Raw genomic sequence first — 24,707 nt, 5'->3', positions numbered from 1 at the left:
AAAGAGACTGGATGACTGACAGGAGGGTTCACTCCGCTCATTCTGCTATGGAACAAAAGAGATCCAGCACAGAGTGAACCCTCTTGTCATCCAGCCTGCTTGGAGGCAACAGACGAGGAAAACAAACACGCATGCGCATGGCGATATATCGAGGCCGGCAAAATTATTGAGTTCATTTAATTTATCGTGCGATTAATTGATTTATTGATTATCGGCCCAGGCCTAATTTTTACACAACATTTGTCAAAATGGGAAAAATAGCACTTCGAAATGTCTAAAAGCGGTAACACTTTACAATAGCCATCATTTATAAATGGTAAACAGATGTTTAATCATCATTTATAAACCGTATATAGGCCATTTAGAATGGTAAATACATCATTTATTAATGTTTAACTAACTAAATCATTTATAAATGACAAATAGATGGTTTATTAGGTGTAAGTTTATAGTTACTTTACCATTAACAAACAATTAAATTATAATTAATTGTTTATCAATAGTTTTAGTTGCACTCATTATAACATTTTTAATACCATATTAAGTATGTTAATGATTTTGAAATGATTCATATACCTTTAAGAAATTGGTTGAAAACGTTTAAAGATTAAATATGTATAGAACTTTGTAGATGGTTCATAATTGGTTTATAAATCATCTATAAACATCGATTAGTTGGTTAATTTATTGGGGTCACCCTAAAAGCTACTGTCCAGGTTCATTAGGGTTTTTAATAAGCAGCAATAAAATTAGTAGTACTTAAAATTGAGATGATTTTGATATTGAAGAGCATAACACTAATGTTGTCAGGCTTTAAACCCACTGATATAGTCATGGGAAAAAAATATTAGCCCATTGTTTTCTTCAATTTCTTGTTCATTTTGATGCCTGGTACAACTAAAGGTCCATTTGTTTGGACAAATATAATGATGACAACAAAAGTAGCTGACAAGAGTTTAATTTAAGAGCTGATATCTAGATATTTAACATGGTTTTCGTGATAATAACCACAATCATTATAAAGAAAACCATGTTAAATGTCCAGATATCAGCTCTTAAATTAAACTCTTGTCAGCTATTTTGGTTGTTATCATTATATTTGTCCAAACAAATGTTCCTTTAGTTGTACCAGGCATTAAATGAAGAAGAAAGTAAGCAGAAAACAAGGGTGGTCTAATGTTTTTTCCATGACTGTATATTCTGTACAGTGTATGTTGCTATGATAAAAGAGAAATAGAACAAAGAACAGACACTCCTTTAAAGTTTTAAATCAACATAGCAGGATGGACAAAGCAGCGGCCATTTTTATGTGTACTGTTGCCACTGCAACTGTAGTAGCAGATTAACTTCTCACTGAAGTGAGATTTTGCAGTAACAACTAATGGAGCAGTAGAGAAGTACAAAGCATGTAGAGGCAGCTGCTAAATGAGTAAAATTTAACAATTTAATGCTTCATCCACACACTCTTGTAACAATCTAGTGAAGCAAATTGGTGTCTCCAGATGAGTGACAACTTTGTTCAGCTAATTTTCTGTAACCAGTGTTGCATTAAAGCCTGGAGGAATTAGCCCACTAGCTAACTAACTAGCCAGCAACCACACTATGACCAGTGACGTGTGTCGTCACTGTAAGAACTAACAACAATATCCATTTTTTCTTTACCCGCCAAATGACCAAAGCTAACAGTGGAAAGTTTGTTCTGCTCCTACTCTATTCCTGTGTTTTGTCCTACAAGGTCTAACTGCAGTAACTACATATTTGGTCAAAATTGAGTTATAACTAAAAAATGAACTCCTTGATGTCAGTTATATCTTGTGACACAGTTTTAGATTTCAATTTTGCTTTAATTCAGAGAAATAATTATATAAAAAACACAAAATCCAACTCAAACCAAAGCAGTAATTGCACTTACCACAGTCTGCTTTGGATATATATACTAATTTAAACATAAAAAATAATAGAAATGAAAGGTAAATTATTATCGAGATAGTGATCAATTAAAGAAGTGAAATAAAATTATATTAAGACTAAAATATAACATTTCTTTATAATATAATGTCTAAAATACACAAATCTTGTGATACAGTGTAACCTTGTATTTCTTCATTGTGTTGAATAGTGAAGACAAGAATAATAGAAATTATAAGTCTGTTTGATAGGGAAATTATTATCTAGATAGCGATTAAGTAAAAAAGTGAGTATAAAATATAACATTATTTCATAATATTAAGTCTAAAATACACAAATATTTCTTTTAGAAATTAGTTCTTAAACTCTTTTAAATACACTTATAACAAAATCAATTTGAAAATGTTTTATTCGCTGAAAGCTAAATATAAAAGCTGAAAGAAGACAACAACACTGTAATTACTGCATTACTATTAGAACATTTTACAGCTTTGCAAAAAAAAGAGCCGTAACTACATTTTTGGGGTCAAAGGTCAAATAAATATTCATGATTTTTGAGCATAAACATTACATCATTAATACATGTAGAAATTAGTGTCATGTCACTTTCCTACCTGTAACCCATTTTGCTGGCCAGTTAAAAAACATTAAAGTTGAGTCTCCCTAACTTTCAAAACTATTATTGGGCCTGCAATATATTAAAAAAACAACTTTAAAGCAGTTTTTCTCAGTTTTACCCTTTGCTAGTTACTGCAGTTAGACTTGTTGTGTTGTAATAAGGTGGTCATGCTATGTTTGCATGTCAAATTGGAGGAAAATATAGCTGCATAATGGACATAAATTGTCAAAAAAAACAACAAGAGCACTGGCTGGACTTTGATCACAGTGCGAACTAAATTGTTTTTTGAGCTTGACGTGTTTCCGTTGACTGGCGTTCTTTGAGTCACAGTCTTTGTTGCATGTGTTTGATCTTGAGAAGGAGCCAGAATCCACTTGGTGCTGACGTGACTGATTTCTTGTAGGTGTGCGCCTTGGAGAACACAGAGACGGTGCGTGTGCTGATGCAGGCGTTCTCCATTCAGCCCGGTCAGCTGTGTCGCACTTTCCTACCCAGCCTGCAGATGTTGATTGAGAACCTGACGGTGAACGTGTCCTCTGTGACGGACGCCATCTTCCAGGTCCTCATCGGAGACCCGAAAACCTACAATGTGAAGGCAGACTGGTACAGCATCATTTATTTTCTTTCTTTCAGCAGTAAGCAGTACTCTGTACACAGGCTGCTGCTCTGATCATCGTCTAGATCAGGGGTCTCAAACTCAAATTACCTGTGGGCCGCTGGAGGCAGTATCAAAATGACCAAAAAAAGACACTAAATTACAAAAAAAAGACACAAAATTACAGAAAAAACCTTAATTACTTAAAAAAAGACAGAAAATGACCAAAAAAGACACAAAATTACTAAAAAAAAAAGACACAAAATGACCAAAAAAGACACAGAAAATGACCAAAAAAGACACAAAATTATTTAAAAAAAGACACAAAATTACCAAAAAAAGACACAGAATTACCAAAAAAGACACAAAATTATTTAAAAAAAGACACAAAATGACCCAAAAAAGACAGAATTACAAAAAGACATAAAATTATTTTAAAAAGACACAAAATGACCAAAAAAGACACAGAATTCCCCCCAAAAATACACAAAATTACTAAAAAAGATATTACCAAAAAAAGACACAGATTTACCAAAATAGACACAACATTATTAAAAAAAAGACACAAAATTATTAAAAAAGACACAAAATTATTTAAAAAAGACACAAAATTATTAAAAAAGACACAAAATTATTTAAAAAAGACACAAAATTACCAAAAAAAGACACAAAATTACCAAAACAAGACACAGAATTACCAAAAAAAGTAATTAAAGGGACCTTCCACACACAACACGGTAAAGTGCCATTCATCTAAAACTCACATTAAACTTTCATATCAAGGAGGGGCCACAAAATATCGTCAGGAGGGCCACAATTGGCCCGCAGGCCGCGAGTTTGAGACCCATGCTCTAGATCTTACCTGTCTTATCCCTTTTGTACAGTTTGTTTAATAATATCACAGAGTGGTCCGGGTTGTTGCACTTCACAGAACTCACCTCCCAGGATTTGAGAGTATTTAAGTGTGTGAAGTCTGATAGTTCCTCTTGTTGTCGTTTGAGGCCGAGAGGCACAGTTTCCTTCTGTTGGTTTAACTGAATTCTCACCTCAGCCCATTTGGCCCGCAGGGTGCCTGGAAGCATTTTATTGAAATAAAGGCAAAGTCTCCTCTTTAGAAATATTTTTGGATTTCTCGATTCAAGTGCATTTATGTGCGTGGTGTGTGTGTGTGTGTGTGTGTGTGTGTTTCCAGGGCGTCTGTGTTGAGTCAAGGTTTGGACTTAAACTCCAGCAGCTTGAGCTCTTTCAACATTAACGTCTCCTCCCCAGGTGAGATTTTCTCCACATCACAACAGTTGCTGCACCATTACTACACTGTTTGAGAGTAGACCTGTCATAATATGATATATGATACAATTTCTGCTTTTCTTGCCACACAAATTGTACTTCTCACTGCTGATTTTGTTATTTTGAACATACAGGTACATCTAAAAAAATGAGAATATCATGGAAAAAATCAATATTTTTTTGTCAGTTATTTCAGAAAGTGAAACTCGTATTATGTAGATTCATTACACGTAGAGTGAAATATTTCAAGCCTGTTTTTCTTGTAATTTTGATGATTTTGGCTTAGAGATAATGAAAACACAAAAATCAGTGTCTCATGATATTCAAATTTTTTTTAGATGTACCTCTTTTTTCATTTCTGGGTGATTATGAATAAGACAAAAACCCAGATACATTTGTCATAATATGATATATGATACAATTTCTGCTTTTCTTGCCACACAAATTGTACTTCTCACTGCTGATTTTGTTATTTTGTATATACAGGTACATCTAAAAAAAATTTGAATATCATGAAAAAGTTCAATTTTTTTTGTCAGTTATTTCAGAATGTGAAACATTATATTACATTATATATGTATATTATGTAGATTCATTACATGCAGAGTGAAATATTTCAAGCCTGTATTTATTGTAATTTTGATGATTATGGCTTAGAGATAATGAAAACACAAAAATCTGTGTCTCATGATATTCTAATTTTTTGACATGTACCTGTAATTTCTTTTCTGGGTGATTATGAATAACAAAAAAAAGACGGAGTTAATATCCAAAATGATATACAGATTTTCCATTAGCAAAAATGAATGTAGGACATTAGGTTTTAAAATATAAGTTTTGAACTGTCCAAACTAATTTAGGGCTGTGGCCACTTTTGTATTAAAAGGTGCGATGCTTGGCGTGCTATCAGTAGAAAAAAAAAGCAGATCACAAACCTTGTTTCCATAGCAACAAACTGCTCATTTCAGCTCACCTGTCCCTGACTGGTGTCTGATGCCACCACTCATGCTAGTTGTTGGATTATCTAACAATAACAACCTACTTCTGTGGCCAATTTCTCCAATTGATCACTTGGTCCGTGATTGTTAAATCACTGTCCTCTTCATTGTGATTGGCTGTTGAGAAAACATTTATCTGTGTACTTTTTCTTCTGAAGGTGTCCTCTCTGCAAATAAAACATCAGCCAGATGTAGCTCCTTTCAAATGGTTATTTTTTGTAGACAACAAGTTTTGGAAATTGGCAATAAAAACAAAGTAAGACTGGGAATGCAAGAAGAATAAAGTACAACATTTATAAATAATTCACGAGACACCTACTTGAAGAATTCAGTGGAAAAATGCATTATAGTGCAGCTAGACTTACTGGTTATATTAAACAACAACAACATATCAAAGTCTTAATAAAAAACATACGTTTCAACTTCTTGTCTCACTCTATTTCCCAGGAGTGGTAACAGTCGGTGAGATGCTGAGGAATAAAGCAGCCTTCATTGCAGATGTTCAGAAGCACATGGCTTTTGATCCAGCTGCTCTGCAGCTCCTGATGGAAACCACACTACCAAACAACAACTTAGAGGTGAGTCAGGGACATCCTCAGTATGGGTCCACATACAGTATGAAGCAGGGGTCTCAAACTCAAATTACCTGGGGGCCGCTGGAGGCAGTATCAAAATGACCAAAAAAAGACACAAAATGACAGAAGAAAATTAAATTACCTAAAAAAAGACACAAAATGACCAAAAAAGGACACAAAATTACTAAAAAAACAAAAAAAAAGACACAAAGGGACCAAAAAAAGACACAAAATGACTGAAAAAATACTAAATTACTTTAAAAAGACACAAAATGACTGAAAAAAAACAAAATGACCAAAAAATACACAAAATGACTAAAAAAGGACACAAAATTACCAAAAAAGACAGAATTACCAAAAAAGACACAACATTATAAAAAAAGACACAAAATTACAAAAAAAGACACAAAATTACCAAAAAATACACAAAATTACTAAAAAAGACACAAAATTATTAGAAAAAGACACAAAATTACCAAAAAAGACACAAAATTACTAAAAAAGACAAAATTACTAAAAAAGGACACAAAATTACCAAAAAAAGACACAAAATTACCAAAAAAAGACACACAATTACAAAAAAAAGACACACAATTACTAAAAAAAACCCCACAAAATTACCAAAAAAAAGACACACAATTACCAAAAAAAGACACATAATTACTAAAAAAAAGACACAAAGACACAAGTCACCAAAAAAGACTGCTACCGGGCTGTTCATTAGCCGCCGTGCTGCTGTTGTTGTTTACGTCGTCATAGAAACAAGTGAAACAAAGCTCCAGCTTGAGCAATAAAGGGACCTTCCACACATAACACGGTAAAGTGCAATTCATATAAAACTCACATTAAACTTTCATATCAAGGTCGGGGCCACAAAATATCGTCATGAGGGCCGCAATTGGCCCGCGGGCTGCGAGTTTGAGACCCATGGTATAAATTGTGGAACAAGGTCCTTTTCTTATTCTCTTGAAGAGACACACTTGTTCACCCTCATATTTGTGCCGAAATGTCCCATTCTGATCTCACATGTTGTGGGGACTTGCATCATTGTTTTGTCTTTCATTAGGCGTCTGCAGCCTGCAGGCTTCTGCTGCTGCAACATACAGTAAATGTAACTTTCATTGGAGGATAACCCGTTAACCTTCAGCTAATGGTACCAAAGTTACAGTACAATGGATAGCCAATTGTAAGCCTAATCAAAAATCCCTCCCTGGACCATTTCTCCAGAGCAGACATGACTTAGTGGAGTAAAAGAATGTAGTGGTCGACACTATTATATTATAGTCTTCATTGTCTTGGCGTGCATGCTTGATTGCACACTATTCTTGCAAAGCATTTTAGGGCAGCAGGGTTGACTTATCCCCTAACATACTACATATTGTTTTCACTTAATGGAGTTTGAATCAAACCCACCAGATTCCAAAATGCCAAACAATGCCAAACACAGGGATTTGGGAGCAAATCTGTCATATAAAGCCGGAGATGAACAGTAAGAGTCTGGTATCAGTGATGTGAAGGCATGATTAGAGCCTGGCTCATGTTTATACCATAGACTGTATAAATAAATAAATAAACTGTCATTTAGTGAAAAATACAGTGAAAGGGTCAAAGTTATGCGACCAAACCACTAAACGTCCTTTTTTATATCTATATAACGATGTATATAACTTTATTGGCACATTGCCGTGGATACGCATTGTTCTGCTTCTCTCCTGATGACAGCTCGCCTTGTTAGTGACCTGTCAATCAAAGGTAGCCCCGCCCCAAATCATACGGTTCTTTATCTTCTATTTTCTTCTAAATGGGGCCATTATTTACACTATTAACATCAGATTGTCTTGAAGCAGATTTTTTACTAGTGATTGAGACCATAGTGTTGTCCTAAAAAAAAATTCTAAGGTGATAAATCAAGTGAGAAGTTTTCCCTTTTTGTATTGAAATGAATGGACATAAATGCTTCTGCAACCTTCGTCAGCGCCCCCTGCTGGAATTTTTGGTAGAATGCAGCTTAAGGCACTTCCTGGTTTGCCTCCCTGCTCAGACCAGGATGTTGCCTTGTTAGTGACCTGTCAATCAAAGGTAGCCACGCCCCAAATCATACGATTCTTTATCTTCTATTTTCTTCTAAATGGGGCCATTATTTACACTATTAACATCAGATTGTCTTGAAGAATATTTTTTACTAGTGATTGAGACCATAGTGTTGTCCTGAAAAAAACATTTCTGAGGTAATAAATCAAGTGAGAAGTTTTCCCATTTTGTATTGAAATGAATGGACATAAATGCTTTTGCAGCCAAACTTAGCGCCCCCTGCTGGAATGTTCACTAGAATGCAGCTTAAGGCACTTCCTGGTTTGCCTCCCTGTTCAGACCAGGAGGTTGCCGCCTGGTTTAAACCCTTTCTGTACTTCTACTGTATACATGCTTACCTTCTCCTGTGCTTCTGTTACCATATGTTTGTTGTTTACATTCGTTTTGATGCTTTTCAAACAGATCCTGTCCTGGTTGGTGAACCTGCGTCACTGCGACTCGGCGGCAGCCATGAAAATGGAGCAGACCGACCTGGTGATCTTAGAGACCTTCTGCTCGATGACTGTTGAACAGTGGTACAGTTTCTCTCTGCTGATGGCTCGACATCTCAACATGGAGAAACTCATCTACAGAGTAAGACTGAATTCAATTTTTTATCAAAAGAAAAATAACATGGAATATTTTTCCCAGGTGAATGTTTTTTTTTCTTTTATTTGTTTGTAAAAATACCCGTCAGTGTGAGACTGGTGATTGCACATTCCTCTGTGATGGATGAATGGATGAAGAGACACGTTTGATGTTACAGTGTTTGTTTGAACAACATGTAAGAAAGAGAGAAAAGCTTTTGTACCAGAAATGTTTGTTTACTTGACAACGCTCTGCTTTATCACATATTTGAAAAAAATGCATTTCATAACTGATGTTTTTCCATTTGATCCAACGAAACAAAACAAAAAAATCCACCGAAAAAAAAACTAATTTCTTAGATTCAGTCATTTCGAAAAGCACAGCAACATAATTCTTTAATAGACATCTTTTCTATTTCAGGTGACACATTAACTTATTAACCAATAATAATGTCATTTAGTTTTAGTTGTTTATTTTCTGCACATTTTGCATATAATTTCTTCATTTAATTTGCATATAGTATATTGTTAAATGCCTTTTTCTATTAGAGTTCTATTAGATTGTTTATTTTTTATCTTTATCTTTAAAGGGAAATCATTTTGTGTGCAATTTTTGTGGTCGGCTGTAACAAAGAAATGTCCCCGCTGTGGGATTAATAAAGTCTAATCTAATTTTATCTAGTTACTTTCATCCTTTTTTTTCTTCATATCTTTGAATCTATTTGCAATTCTGTCACCTATAGATTAAAGAGCAGAATGAAAAAACATGTTGAAAGCAGTTTTTGGATCAAAGTCATCACAAAGTCTAGAGAAGAAAGAAAAAAATCAGTGACAGAAAGGAAATTAAAAGAATAGACACCTGTTTGAATGTTCATCTCTGTCTTTCAGATGGTGTTGCCTGCAGAGCTGCAGAGCCTGATGGGAGTTATGCTCCAGGTGGCCGAGGCTATAACCAAGACGATTCACACCATCGTTCCTGCCATCGGTCAGATTCAGGGCTTGATGCGCTCTGTCAAAGAACTCAACCTGGACACCAACCAAGAATTTCATGACGTATGTAGTCTTTCCCTCGGTACAGTTCTTTACCCACACTGTATTTCAATGTGTGTGTGTTTTTTTGTGATCACTAAACTAAACCCAAAAATAAGGAATGCAGTTTCTTTGGTCAAAAATCTTCCTGTGCCCATACTTCTTACACAGGCAACAGCAAATTGCTCTGCTGTGTTGCCAGTTTTGTGTTCTCATCAAGGTTATTATAGTTCACGAAAAATGAAATAAATAACTAGAAAACTAGAATTGAAATTTTTTTTTCGTTGACTGAAATTAAGATAAAAACAAGAGTTTTAACTAACTGTAACTGTATTGTGTGGTTACAAAACTAACTAAAACTATAGTGAAAATTTCCTTTGTTTTCGTCTTTGTCAATTTTTTTCATACATAAACCTTTTTGGTTGATATGAAATCTATTTCATCTATCTGGTTTTATGACTTAATAAACTTATTGGGGCTGAGATGGATCAGACAAAGGAAATAAAGGAAACATTTATTGTGACCTTATTGAATCTGGCACCCAACAAATACCCCATTACAAAAAAACGAACACTAAAACTAATAAAAACGAAACTATAACTAAATCAAATTATAGTGAAAATGTCCTTCGTTTTCATCTTGGTCAACTTTTTTCATATATAATCCAATGTTTCTATTTCTGTGTGTATTCCTGCTTTGTGGGCTTCCAGGAGAAGCGTGAGTGAAATTACCGTAATGACACCATGTTGGCTGTAAAGAGCAACTGGAATTGGAATTTTTCCGATAGCGTAAACCGTTTACGGTAGTTATTATTGTAAAAGTGTCGCCGGCGCAACTCTTCAATTCAACCATGATATTACAAATCACAAATTTTTTTGTGGCGGCACTGAAAATCCAGCAGCGGTTGCAGAATACATGTGGGGAAAACACTGCATAATCCTTTTAAGATGGATAAACCAAAGGAAAGAAAGGCAAAATTTATTATGACCTCTTTGAATCTGGCACCCAAAACATAGCCCATTACAAAAAAACTAAAACTAACACTAAAACTAATGAAAACTAAACTAAAACTAATAAAAACTAAACTAAAACTAGCAAACTGACTCTAAAAACTAATTAAAGCTAACTGAATTTGAAAACAAAAATTCACATTCAAACTAAAACGAATGAAAAATCCAAAACTATTATAACCTTGGCTCTCATTTGCATGACAAATATTACATTCTGAATACCGTATTTTCCGGACTATAAGTCGCTCCGGAGTACAAGTCGCACCAGCCATAAAATGCATAATAAAGAAGGAAAAAACATATATAAGTCGCACTGGAGTATAAGTCGCATTTTTGGGGGAAATTTATTTGATAAAATCCAACACCAAGAACAGACATGTCATCTTGAAAGGCAATTTAAAATAGAATAGAGGCAACAACAGGCTTAATAATTGTACGGTATGCTTACGTTACATGACACAACTGAGAACGTGCCTGGTATGTTAACGTAACATAGTAAGAGTTATTCGGATAACTATAGCATACATAACATGCTAAGAAGTTTACCAAACCATCTGTGTCACTCCAAATAACTAAAATCCAATGAAATCTTCATCCTCTGTGTCACTTTTAAACAACTCCGCTAACTCCGGCCTAGAGCGCCCTCTTGCAGTTTAGTGTGAAAATAACATGTGAAATTATATACCGGTAATAACGTGTTAATAATTTCACACATAAGTCGCTCCAGAGTATAAGTCGCACCCCCGGCCAAACTATGAAAAAAACTGCGACTTATAGTCCGGAAAATACGGTACATGAAAGAATAAAGTATGAAACACTGTGTTTTACTGCCAGATGTCGAGAGGATCGAAGGGAACCATCTCCAGCCGATCTTCATTCGTCACGCTGTCTCGAGCGTTGTGCAGTAAAGGGATCCTGGCTCTGCTCGGGATCTCCAAACTCCCCGTCGCTCCTGAGTCCAACTCCTCCTTCCCCGACCACCGCCAGCGGGACGAGATGATCGAGAGGTTCAAGATCCCAAAAAGTGCCAGTAAGTTCAGAGGAGGAGATGTGGGGCTTTTGCAAACTGAATGTTTTTGTCAGAGCAGACTTGGTCTCAGTATTCAGTAGTTTTAATGGGATTTATTTGCTATTAAAAGCATTCATTGTTAGTGTTATCTTATCATCAATCAATCAATCAATCAATCAATCAATCAATCAAACTTTATTTATATAGCACTTTTCATAAATATAAATGCAACACAAAGTGCTTTACAAAAAATAAGAATAAAAACAGACAATAAAAATGACAAAACCCACCCCTCCCTCCCCCACATACACATCTGTATGTACACGTACACAAACATGCACACACACGCACGTAGACACGCACGCACACAAACACACAGCACATATTGATTAATTTCAGTCAGAATTGTTTATATTTGAATGTCATTTTATATACAGTCATGGAAAAAAAATGATTATTATGATTTGACCAACCTTATTTTCTTCAATTTCTTGTTCATTTTAATGCCTGGTACAACTAAAGGTACATTTGTTTGGACAAATATTATGATAACAACAAAAATAGCTCATAAGAGTTTAATTTAAGAGCTGACATCTAGACATTTTCCATGATTTTTAGGATAATAATAACCAAAATCTTTATCAAGAACCAGGTAACAGGCTTTAAAATGAACAAGAAATTGAAGAAAACAAGGTTGATCTAATAATTTTTCACATGGCTGTATGTCTCTTTCTAATGCTTTTAATGTTTTATGTAAAGCTATTTGAATTGCCCTGTTGTTGAAAGGTGCTATACAAATACATTTGCCTTGCCTTATTACAAGACCAAAAATAAGTACAGGTACATCTCAAAAAATTAGAATATCGTGAAAAAGTTCAATATTTTTTGTCTATCATTTCAGAAAGTTAAACCCATATATTATATAGATTCATTACACATAAAGTGAAATATTTCAAGCCTGTTTTTCTTGTAATTTTGATGATTCTGGCTGAGAGATAATGAAAACACAAAACTCAGTGTCTCAGAAAATTAGAATATTGTGAAGAAGGAGGAGAGGAGGAGAAGAGGAGGAGGAGGAAGAGGAAAGGAGATGAGGAGAAGGAGGGAGGGGAGGAGGTGGAGGAGATGAGGAGGAGTAGGAGGAGGAGGTAGAGAAGAGGAGGAGATGAGGAGGAGGAGGAGAAGAGGAGGAGAAAAAAGAGGAGGAGGAGAGGAGGAAGAGGAGGAGAGTAGAAGGAGGAAGAGGAAAGGAGATGAAGAGAAGGAGGTGGAGGAGAGGGAGAGGAGGAGAGGGAGAGGAGGAGGAGGAGGTAGAGAAGAGGAGGAGATGAGGAGGAGGAGGAGAAGAGGAGGAGAAAAAAGAGGAGGAGGAGAGGAGGAAGAGGAGGAGAGTAGAAGGAGGAAGAGGAAAGGAGATGAAGAGAAGGAGGTGGAGGAGAGGGAGAGGAGGAGAGGGAGAGGAGGAGGAGATGAGGAGGAGGAGGTAGAGAAGAGGAGGAGATGGAGGAGGAGAAGGCTTGAAATATTTCAAGCCTTGTTTTTTTGTGCTTATCTCTAAGCCAGAATCATCAAAATTACAAGAAAAACAGGCTTGAAATATTTCACTCTGTGTGTAATGAATCTATATAACATACGAGTTTCACTTTCTGAAATAATCGACAAAAAATATTGAACTTTTTCACGATATTCTAATTATTTGAGATGTTCCTGTACTGTACTGTATGCACACCAAAGACACATTCCTTAGCTTTAGGCGAGTGCTGTATTTGTGTCCTCAGCTTAAATCACAACGTTGGCAGTAACAGAGGAGACTTTAACTATCTGCCCCTAAGTGAATGTGGATTTGTTGGGATGATTCTCTGCTCTCAGAAAAGTGGAAGCAGCCTCCTCTGAGGCCGCGCTCTATCTCGCAGTGTTAATGAAAGTGAAAAATTATTTGTGTATCCGCTCCGTGACTTGGATCCACTCCACATTTTAATGGCTTCCTCCCTGGCCCATTGTGAACCCTAGCACCAAATTTCATGTCATTGTTCAGTAAATTTGCTGAAAAGCAGACAAAACCATAAACTCCTTGGCAGATCTGCTCAGGATTAAAGGATAAGGTTTGTGATATTCTATTTTTTATTATAATCACCAAATCCATTCAAAAGACCGAAACTAATTGACTCACCATTTAGTACTGTTGGAACTTCATATGTGTCCCAATTATTAAATATAATACAGTGAATGAATGGGCTCTGGGGTGGTTACCACAGACTGTAGTGGAGCTGCAATTCATTTAGAGACTTATTATGTTTTATTGGTCTTTTATGCGATTAATTGACAAGAAGAAAAATGAAAAATAACAGCAGCCTTATCTTCCAGGAACACGAATGATCCCCAAACTGTTAAAGGCACAAAGAGTAGCATTTTTTTTGTTGTGGTTTGTAACCACAAAGTTCTCCCTAGACACACACATACAAGCTAATAGGCATATTATTTGTGTCCAGACTGGAACAGGCCAATGAAAAAAAGAGAGAAAATACAAGCAGAGGACAGAGTTTCTGCTAATACAAACACACACAGAGGGATAGAGGGATTATTTCTAGCCTTGCATTGTTTTTTTTTCAGTGTAATCCTTCTCCTGGTGCCTTTTAATAATAAAAAATAGAGATAAAAGGTGTTTGTTGGACAATTAGAACAAATTTCACCCTTACTAGTGCAGTGCCCGTAGGAAGTATGTATTCATATAGTGGGAGATTAAGTAGATTTTTCAATTCTGGCCAAATGAGGTTGTGTGTGAAAGTGGGATGTACAATGAGGTGTAATACTCTCTAATAGTGTTAATATACAAAGTGTATATTGGGTAATACATGGATGTACATTGAGATATAAAGAGACACAGAAATAGTTATTTTAAGGAAAAGAAACTTAATCATTCAACATGGTTAGACAGATATACAGACACAGATATAGGAGGAAATAAGTTTACATGCAGCACAAACAGATGGATGTGAATAATGTGAGTAAGGGTTATTAGGTGTGTTAATGTGGAATGTGGAGATTGATAACTATTGTGTTTCATATATTGTGGCTATGCAGACCACTACAACGTCTGCAACTCCATAAAACTCTTACTTTTCATAAGGTACCACACCATCCAGCACATACACATTGAACATTGATATTTGCTGGAAACTATTTGAATATTATTGGAAAATGGAACCTTGTATCCACTTTAAAACTCCTAAAGATAGGTAGGCTAAATAGACTTCCAGATGAGATGAGTCAGGGTGGAAATCCAGAGTGAATTGTGTTACTGACCAGGTGTAGGCCTATCACACAATGGGGCGGAGCTCCCCTAAAAGGGGCGGAGCTCCCCTAAAAGGCGTCCGATCGGAAACAGTGCAATGCGATATTTTGTGGCCCTCACCTTAATATGAAAGTTTAATGTGAGTTTTATATGAATGGTTGTGTGTGGAAGGTCGCTTTAATTACTTTTTTTTGGTAATTTTGTGTATTTTTTTAAATATTTTTGTGTCTTTTTTTAATCATTTTGAGTCCTTTTTAAACATTTTTGTGTCTTTTTTGGTAATTCTGTGTCTTTTTAAAATAATTTTGTGTCTTCTTTAAGTAATTTAGTTTTTTTTCTGTCATTTTGTGTCTTTTTTAATAATGTGTCTTTTTGGTAATTCTGTGTACTTTTTGGTCATTTTGTGTGGTTTTTTTTTGCCATTTTGTGTCTTTTTTTAAGCAATTTAGTGTTTTTTCAGTCATTTTGTGTCTTTTTTTTTGGTCATTTTGTGTCTTTTTTTGGTTAATTTGATACTACCTCCATCGGCCCCCAGGTAATTTTAGTTTGAGACCCCTGGTCTAACTGTTCTCCTCTCCTCTCTCCTTGTGAAGCTCCGTTCTGCATGAACATGTACCTGGACATGGTTAACACCACAGGAGGAGCCATTGCCTGGGCCTTCCTCAAACCCATGCTGATGGGTCAGATCCTCTACACCCCTGACACCCCCGTCACCAGGGCCATCATGGAGAAGGTATACAGTCCATACTCAAACATTTCATCTCACCTTTATGAACTTCATGTTCTAAATTCCTTGAACTCCGTTATCCAGCTCTGCTTTTACGGAACTTTTTCTCATTGCTATTTCTATTTCTACTTCTTCTAGGCGATAGTTACCTGTGTACACAGCAAAAACTGGAGTGTTGAAATTTCAGGGTTAAACATGTCAGAGTTGATTTCCACTCTCAAAGTGTCATTTTAACACATTCTGATTCAAATGGTGTTCAGTGTTGGAGTTATTTAACAGAGTTATTCAAGCCCAAGCAAATTAACTCTGTAGAGATGTAAAAAGCATCTTGACAGAGTTAACTTGCTTGATAGGCCCCTGGGCTTCAGTCCAGGTAAACCCATGTGTTAGGCCCCTGGGTTTTCAGCCGGGTGAACCTGTGTATCAATTAATTGTCTGCTGCGTGGCGTGGTCGTAGTAGCTGCTGGTTTCAGGAGTGGATGTGGAAACTCCTTAACCAAGAAATACTTGTCACAACCTGAGTAAAAGGCAAGGCAGTCTTTAAGTGGCATTGTGAAAATTAAAATAAATGCTGTTTTTGAAAAATGTATTTTTCTTGGAATTAATTATTCTGTCATTTTAATTGTTGTATTAGTTATTATTTTTTAAACTATGTAGTGTTAATTTAACTCTGTAGAGTGTGGAGCTATATAAACCCTCAAAAAGTGTTAAAATTGACTCTGTGGGAGTTGATTCAACACTCCAGTTTTTGCTGTGTACTTTCCATAAAACCCTGACTGGCATGTAGTAAACAAGAAAACATTGTTACAAGGGATATGCACATATTTGTATGCACCACCATCTCCTACTGTGGCTCTATTTTGAGCAAGTTTGACTTTGTTTCTAGTAGAAAGTTTCTAGTACACTGCTGCCTTCACAGACTGAAACAACCTCACACACACACACACACACACACACACACACACACACACAGCAGGTTATAAAATCTTGCTGATCCCCAGTCATTTCACATGTCCTTGTCCTCTCCTTGTCCAGGCGAACACCACCTTGCAGGAGTTTGGAAATCTGAGGAAGCACTCCGAGGACTGGCTCGATTCCACCAACTACATCATAAAGTCTGCCGAGCTCCTCAGCCACACTTTGCCAATGCTGCAGGTATGAAAACTCACAACTGTCTCCTGTATGTCTAATTATTCTCGCTGGCTCGCTGTCGCCTCGCTGAAATTCTGAAGATAAACTCTGCAGTGGTCTGCGACGAGTTTCAGCAGCCGAATCTTGATGTTGTTCATCATCGACTCTCTCTCTCTCCTCCTGTCAGAATTCCCTCGGCAATTCCTTTGTTCAGAATTTCATTGAGATGCAGACAGACATCAATGTTGGCAGAATGAAGGAGACGCTCAGCAACTTCTGTGAGTGAGCATTTGAAGGTCTTACTTTAGTAAGCTGCGGATACCAGGCTTACCTTCTTATTCCTCACTGCAAAAAAATTGGTGTCTAAAAACCAGATAAAAACAGTAAATCTGAGGGAAATGATCTTGCTGCATGGACAGATGATTTCACTTGACAAGATTTCTTATATTAAGATTGTTTGATGTAGAAATAAGCATGTTGAACGCTTAAAATAAGAAATTAACTCTTAAAACAAGATAAATTATGTAACACTTCTAAATCTAAAGATTAAAGGCCAGTTCATCACTGCTTGCAGCTTTAATTTATTTTGTTTGTACATTTTTTGTCTGTTTTGGTCATTTTGTGACCAAAAGAAGATGTAAAAAGACACAAAATGACCAAAATAAGACACAAAAAAGACCAAAAAAGACACAAAGAAGACACAAAAAGACCAAAAAAAGACACAAAAAAGACACAAAAAGATGTAAAATCACCAAAAAAGACACAAAAAGACAAACACAATAAAAAAAAGACACAAAAGACAAAAAGACAGACACAAAAAGACCAAAAAAAGACACAAAAAGTGTTTTTTATCTTGGTGAGAAACAAATAATTGTTTTAAGAGTTAATTTCTTATTTTAAGCGTTCAACATGCTTATTTCTTGATTTAATCTTACTTTAATCTTAATCTTAATATAAGAAATCTTGTCAAGTGAAATTATCTGTCCATGCAGCAAGATCATTTCCCTCAGATTTACTGTTTTATCTTGTTTTTAGACACACATTTTTTGCAGTGCTCTCTCTAAAATAGCCACACTGTTAGAAAACACTATAGCACCTGTACAGGCTTACAGGAAGCAGTACATGTATGCATTTCTTAGGGCACCTCTCCTTGATTTAATTGTACATGTCAGTCATTTTCCCACAAGGTCTGATTTCCACCTACAGGTATTTAATTAGATTATCTTGTATTGTCAGAACATATTTCTATCTTAATTAACATACAACATAACAGGGCATGACACTTTACAGACACAACCAAAGTCATTATATTGATTTGAAATGACAGCAGTCAAAGGTAAATCTATATTCTGTGTTTTTTTTATTTTTTTTATCTTCCACAGCTAATATGACGGCTATGCTGGAGAAAAACAAACAGGTAATGAATCAGATCACCACCTTGTCTACCCTGATGATGGACATCTCTTCCTGTATCAAGTTTGACCGTTACCGTGGTTACGACTCCGCTGAGGAGCTCGACAGCGTGGCTCAGGACCTCGCCAAGAACCGGGACCTCTACGCAAGTGAGTCAATATTTTGTGTCATGGACAAGCTTTATGTGAAAGAGCATAATCATCCGTTTATTTATCTTCCCTACACTGCAAAAAAAACAACTGACAAAAAAATAAGAAATAAATAACTAGAATTAAGCAAATACAGGCTCGAAAAAATTTAAGTTATCTGCCAGTGCAGTAAGTAAATGTTTCTTTGTAAGATTTTTTTAAATAAGTAAAAAATATGTAGAAACTGGATAAAACAATGATAGCTTTAAATCTTTAAATAAATCCAAATATACTTCATTTGAGCAATTGTGGCTTGAATAGCCCAACTGTAGTAACATTAAAATAAGCCAGAAATACTTGAAACAAGCACGTTTTGGTGGTAGAAAATGCTTTTGAAATTACATTCAAACTACATGCAACTAAAATTCTCAATTGTAACCAATATTTTAAGTAAAAACTCACCATATTCAACAGTTGAATAGCTTGAAAAGCATGAAAAAGCTCACAATGTCAGTCCTAAAAATAAGTCTTTAAACAATAAGATAATTATATAAGCACATAATAATAATACTTATAATTAAAGCTAGTCAGGCAGTATCAAAATGACCAAAAAAGACACAAAATTACTAAAAAAAGGGCACAAAATGACTGAAAAAACACTAATATTACTAAAAAAAGACACAAAATTATTAGAAAAAGACACAGAATTATCAAAAAAAGACACAAAATTTACTTAAAAGACACAAAATGACCCAAAAAAAGACACAAAATTATCAAAAAAAGACACAAAGTTACTAAAAGAAAAGACTCAAAATGACAGAAAAAAAACGAAATTACTTAAAAAAGACACAAAATGACAAAAAAAGACACAAAATTACAAACAAAAAAAAGACTCAAAACAATATAATTTAGATACTATTGCCAGATATAAGAAGAAAATACTTGGTAAGCTTGATGTTTTTTGCAGTGTATTGTTTTGAACTCTGTCTGGACTTGTTTCTGTGGTAGTTTGTGGGTAGAAACATCAAGGTTTCATGAGTAAAAGGCCCGACTTGTGACAGAAGCAAAGCATTCAGCTCATCAAACAAACACTCATCTACATTAATCTGCATTGTATTCTCTAAAGAGTTTTCTCTGCTTATGGTGAGTTGAAGTAAGGACGCGTACAGGAGATCTGACTCAGCAACAGTTTATCTAGGCCAAGCAACATCAGAGCTATTCCACTCTTTGAATTTTGTCCTTAGAATAAAGTGCGTGCAGTGAGATGGTGCAATCTGTCTTTCAGGTGTCGTCTTCAAGCTTCCTGAAGACGAGGACTCATCCAGAAAACGTCAGGCCAGGTCTTCATCCTCCTCCTCGTCCCCCCTGCCTCCCAAAGTCAGCTACACCATCCGCATGCACATGGACAACGTCATGCGGACTGACAGAGTCCGGAACTCTTATTTCATCAAGGACAACTACATCTCAGCCGCACGGACGATGCGCTACAACCGGGGCTTCATCTACCTGCAGGACCAAATCGAGAGGGCCATCATCGAGACCCAGACGGGACACAGAGTCACAGACACGGCCGTCCAGCTGCAGCCCTTCCCTTATCCCTGCCACCCCCGGGACGAGTGAGTCCCCTCGGACACACACATTCACACACGCTCATCCAAACAAGCACACATACAGTATACATATATCTTTTATTTAACCAGGTAAAAGTCTCGTTGAGATTAACCCTCTGGAGTCTCCAAGAGCGCCAAAGCATGGCTCCTTCATCACATCCAGACTAGAAAACAAAGCAGACCAAAAAAAGACACAAAATGACTAAAAAAAGACACAAAATGACAATAAAAGACACAAAATGAGAAGACAGAATAACCAAAAAAACCCCACAGAAGACACAAAATGACAAAAAAGACACAGAATGACAAAAAAGACACAAAATAACTAAAAAAGACACAACAACAGACACAAAATGACCCAAAAAGACACAAATGACCAAAAAAGACACAAAATAACTAAAAAGGAAACAACAACAGACACAAAATTACCAAAAAAGACACAAAATGACAATAGAAGACACAAATTGACTAAAAAAGACACAAAATGAGAAGACAGAATAACCAAAAAAACCCCCACAGAAAACACAAAGTGACAAAAAAGACACACAATTACCAAAAAAAGACACAAAATTACCAAAAAAGACACAAATGCCCAAAAAAAGACACAAAATGACTTACAAAGACACGAAAAGTGATCCCTAGATATTTATAAGCCGTGACCCTTTCAATTTCATCACCTTGTACTGTAATTATCTTTGGCATATTGGATGTGTATGAACATGAACACTGCAAAAAAGGTGTGTCTAAAAACAAGATAAAAACACTAAATCTGAGGGGAATTTTCTTGCTGCATGGACAGATTTCTTGAATTAAGATTGTTGAATCAAGAAATAAGCATGTTGAACACTTAAAATAAGAAATTAACTCTTAAATGATTGTTCAATCATGTAGGAAACAAATAATTTTCAGTGTATGGATGCATGCATAGAAACATTACAGGATCCACAGGGGAGACACGTAGCCATTGATGTGGAATAATGCATGCTCTCTCATTATTTATTTGCCACTTGGGACTGACAGTAAGTAGTCATTCACAGGAACCTTTTGCATTATAATTGGCTCTGCACCATGAATATTCACTATTATTGTGCAGTCATTTTTTTTCAGACCGTGCGCTCAAACACCCTTTGGGCTCTTGGAGAGCACCACTCATCTCTGCAGCATACTGTATATCTAATTCAGAACAATGGCTTGGCTTTAATTTGTGCATGGATACACTACATCATGCTGGAGCGTGATGCGTAATGTTTGTGCTTGCCCTCCAGTGCACCGTCTCTGGCTGGCTGCCTTCTGACCGGTCACCAGATATGATAAAGCTTCTGATTTATTACTCAGTAACACAATTTCTGACATGAGCTGTGAGATATTCTGAAGCTGTGCAGTGTGAAAAACAGCAAGCACTAAATCCCCATGTATCAGGCCGCAGACATGATGAGGTGAAAAAAAACAAGAAAAAAATGGAGAGGCATTTATTTTGCGTAAATAATAAGAGGTTCAGAACACGGCTGTCAAAAAGCCCCGAACCCTTCTTCGATATTGCTCTTCCACTTTGCATCTCTTTCTCTCTGTCAAGCCAGTGACTGAATGATAGGCCTTTTCATCTGCCACCGCTGACAGTGATTGGATGTTAGATATTCTAGAAATCTGACTGACAGTTGGCATCTCTGTATTCCCCAGGTACCTGGAGGCCATCTCTTTTGTCTTCCCACTCATGCTCATGATAGCCTGGGTGCTGTTCGTGGCTGACTTCGTGAAGAAACTGGTGCATGAGAGAGAACTGAGGCTGCACGAGGTACTGTGGTTTTTCTTTTTTTTCACTTGAAAATGATCAAACCTGCCTGTATTTTTGCACAGAACTCTTGGTTTCTGACATCATCCTCACCATGATGATACTGCCCTTTTCTTTTCATTTTTCTTTTAACCCTTTATCGGGCCAAGAACCGTATTTGGTAACTTCAGCGGATATCCACAATGAAAAATAAAAATATTTCGAAAAAAGTTGCAAATTTACCTGATTAAAGTGGCAAATCTGTGTGGAAAAAAGTCACAGATTTACGAGAAAAAAGTGGGAAAAAAAGCTTTTTTCTCGCAGATTCACCACTTTAAATCTCATAAATCTGCGCATTAATGTTACTTCAAAGTGTCATTAATGTTCATGACACATCCCATGTCATGTTTATGACACGCTCATGTCACTCTTATGTAGACACCTTCAAAATAAAGTGTAACCATATCTTGCTTAAGTCACAAAGGCTTGTTCAAAAAATTGCCTATGTCACATTTTATTTTGACTTAGGCATAATAAATCCGCTTAAGTCACACACTTGACATAGGCCATTATCTTAAAGGGGTAAAAGCACATGATCTGATCAACTGAGGATGTAGGCCAGGGGTCTCAAACTCAAATTACCTGGGGGCTGCTGGAGGCAGTATCAAAATGACCAAAAAAAGACACAAAATTACTAAAAAAAGACACAAAATGACAGAAAAATACACAGAATTACCAAAACAGACACACAATTATTAAAAAAGACACAAAATTATATAAAAAAAGACAAATTACCAAAAAAGACACAAAATTACCAAAAAAGACACAAAATTATTTAAAAAAAGACACAAAATGACCAAAAAATATACAGAATTACCAAAAAAGACACAAAATTATAATAAAAAAAAGACACAAAATGACCCCGAAAAGACACAGAATTATTAAAAAAGACACAAAATTACCAAAAAAAGTTTGAGACCCATGATATAAACCACAGGAAGCCGGCATCATGAGGAGATGATTTAGGCAAAAAAACGAAACAATTTCGACAAAAAATGACTCCGGCGATTATTTTAACAGTGTGACGATATGAAATGACAAAAACAAATCATTTCTGACAATCAATTAAAAGTGTGATAAGTAGAACTCTTCCTCCTCCAGAACCTTTAAGGTTTATTCTCGTCTGTAAACAGTCAATCTCCATTAGAAAACTGACACAGAAACATGATTTTTTTCTTGACTTTTGTGAGTATTCCCATCCATCGTTGTTCTTGTTCTCCCCACAGTACATGAAGATGATGGGAGTCAACCCGGTGAGCCACTTCTTCGCCTGGTTCCTGGAGTGTGCCGCCTACCTGGTGACGACCATCTTCATCCTGACGCTGGTGCTGAAGTACGGCCGCATCCTGCCCCACAGCGACGGCTTCATCCTCTTCCTCTACCTCTGTGATTACGGTCTGAGCATCCTGTCCTTCAGCTACCTGGTCAGCTCCTTCTTTGACAAGACCTACATCGCCGGCCTCAGCGGCAGCCTGCTCTACATCGTCTGCTTCTTCCCCTATATCGTGGTCGTCGCCCTGGAGACAAATCTCACCTTTTCCCAGAAGAGCGCCCTGGTGAGGAACCTCTGCACCTGCTCTGTCATTTGTTTTTACCTTGTATTGATGCTGTAATATGTGTAATAACTTTAAATACAGAGTTTGTACGGGCGCTTGAAATCCTAGGAAAATGCTTAAATTTAAATGTTGTATTTTCAAGGTTTAAAAAGTGCTTTGGCTACAGACACAAATAGACAAAGTCTAGTAATATAAACACCTAAATGTGTTTTTTTTTCACTTGGAAATGATCAAACCTGCCTGTATTTTTGCACAGAACTCTTGGTTTCTGACATCATCCTCACCATGATGATACTGCCCCTTTCTTTTCATTTTTCTTTTAACCCTTTATCAGGCGAAGAACTGTATTTGGTAACTTCAACGGATATCCAAAATAAAAAGTAAAAATATTTGAGAAAAAAGTTGCAAATTTACCTGATTAAAGTGGCAAGTCTACAAGAAAAAAAAGTCGCAGATTAAAGAGATTTAAAGTGGCAAATCTGTGTGGAAAAAAGTCACAGATTTACGAGAAAAAAGTGGGAAAAAAAGCTATTTTCTCGCAGATTTACCACGTTAAATCTCATAAATCTGCGCATTTTTTCTCGTAGATTTGCCACTTTAATCTCGTAAATTTATTTCTCAAAATATTACCCCCCTCCCGCGTATGTTTTTTTACACATTCTGACAGTATGTAATATCCTCCAATATTCTCTGGGGTTGAAATTTGGAATTTGCAAGTATTTCAATGAGTGTCATATTAAGGGTTAAACCAGAGGTTCCCAAACTTTTTTAGCCACCCACCCCCTTCTATGTCCCATCCGGGTTGATGCACCCCCAATCCCCCACACCTTCAAAAAAAACCAAAATGCAATAAATGTGTTTTTTTTTCAATCTTTTCTCTCATCTGAAAGAAGACATGTTATGGAAATAACCTGTTTTCAGCAAATCATTTAATTTACTATGGAAGATACTGATGTACAAATGTTATTTTATTTTTATTCAAGTGTTTAAGTGTTATTTACTTTATCTGTCAAATACAGCAATTACACCAACATTATGATTCAAAATAGGCAGTTTATGGAAAAGAAAGAGAGAAAATATTGGCTTTTGCCTCCAGTTATTTTCCATTGTGAAGCTTTATTTTTATTTTTCATTCTGACAGTTTACACACGTTCTGTTTGCAGAGCAGTCTTCGTATGCCGACATTAATTTTGCACATTTACGTAACACATACTTTTTTAATTTTGCTGTCAGATATGATTAATTGTAGGTCAGACATAAAACATCACTGCATACATCTAAAGCCTTGTTTGCCTCAAACAAAACTATTCATATCACTCCTAAAAAAAAAAAAGG

At 36.1% G+C, this 24,707-nt stretch overlaps 1 protein-coding gene across 1 annotated transcript in view; it reads left to right on the top strand.

The window, feature by feature from the left end:
- abca12 (ATP-binding cassette, sub-family A (ABC1), member 12) overlaps positions 1-24,707 on the top strand; it is a 147,414-nt gene that overhangs the window by 61,411 nt on the left and 61,296 nt on the right. Inside the window, exons 30-42 of the mRNA XM_059343220.1 lie at positions 2,931-3,130; positions 4,315-4,391; positions 5,855-5,985; positions 8,476-8,646; positions 9,528-9,692; positions 11,513-11,708; positions 15,573-15,712; positions 16,742-16,861; positions 17,025-17,115; positions 18,220-18,399; positions 19,664-19,994; positions 21,666-21,780; positions 23,043-23,372. Of these exons, the coding sequence (XP_059199203.1) occupies positions 2,931-3,130; positions 4,315-4,391; positions 5,855-5,985; positions 8,476-8,646; positions 9,528-9,692; positions 11,513-11,708; positions 15,573-15,712; positions 16,742-16,861; positions 17,025-17,115; positions 18,220-18,399; positions 19,664-19,994; positions 21,666-21,780; positions 23,043-23,372 (2,247 nt within the window). The remainder of the gene's footprint in view (positions 1-2,930; positions 3,131-4,314; positions 4,392-5,854; positions 5,986-8,475; positions 8,647-9,527; positions 9,693-11,512; positions 11,709-15,572; positions 15,713-16,741; positions 16,862-17,024; positions 17,116-18,219; positions 18,400-19,663; positions 19,995-21,665; positions 21,781-23,042; positions 23,373-24,707) is intronic.

Source organism: Centropristis striata, chromosome 10 (genome assembly GCF_030273125.1).
Source record: "Centropristis striata isolate RG_2023a ecotype Rhode Island chromosome 10, C.striata_1.0, whole genome shotgun sequence".
NCBI classification, from domain to species: domain Eukaryota; kingdom Metazoa; phylum Chordata; class Actinopteri; order Perciformes; family Serranidae; genus Centropristis; species Centropristis striata.
Note: the sequence above shows the minus strand (reverse complement) of the source record. Positions and strands in the feature narration are given on the sequence as shown.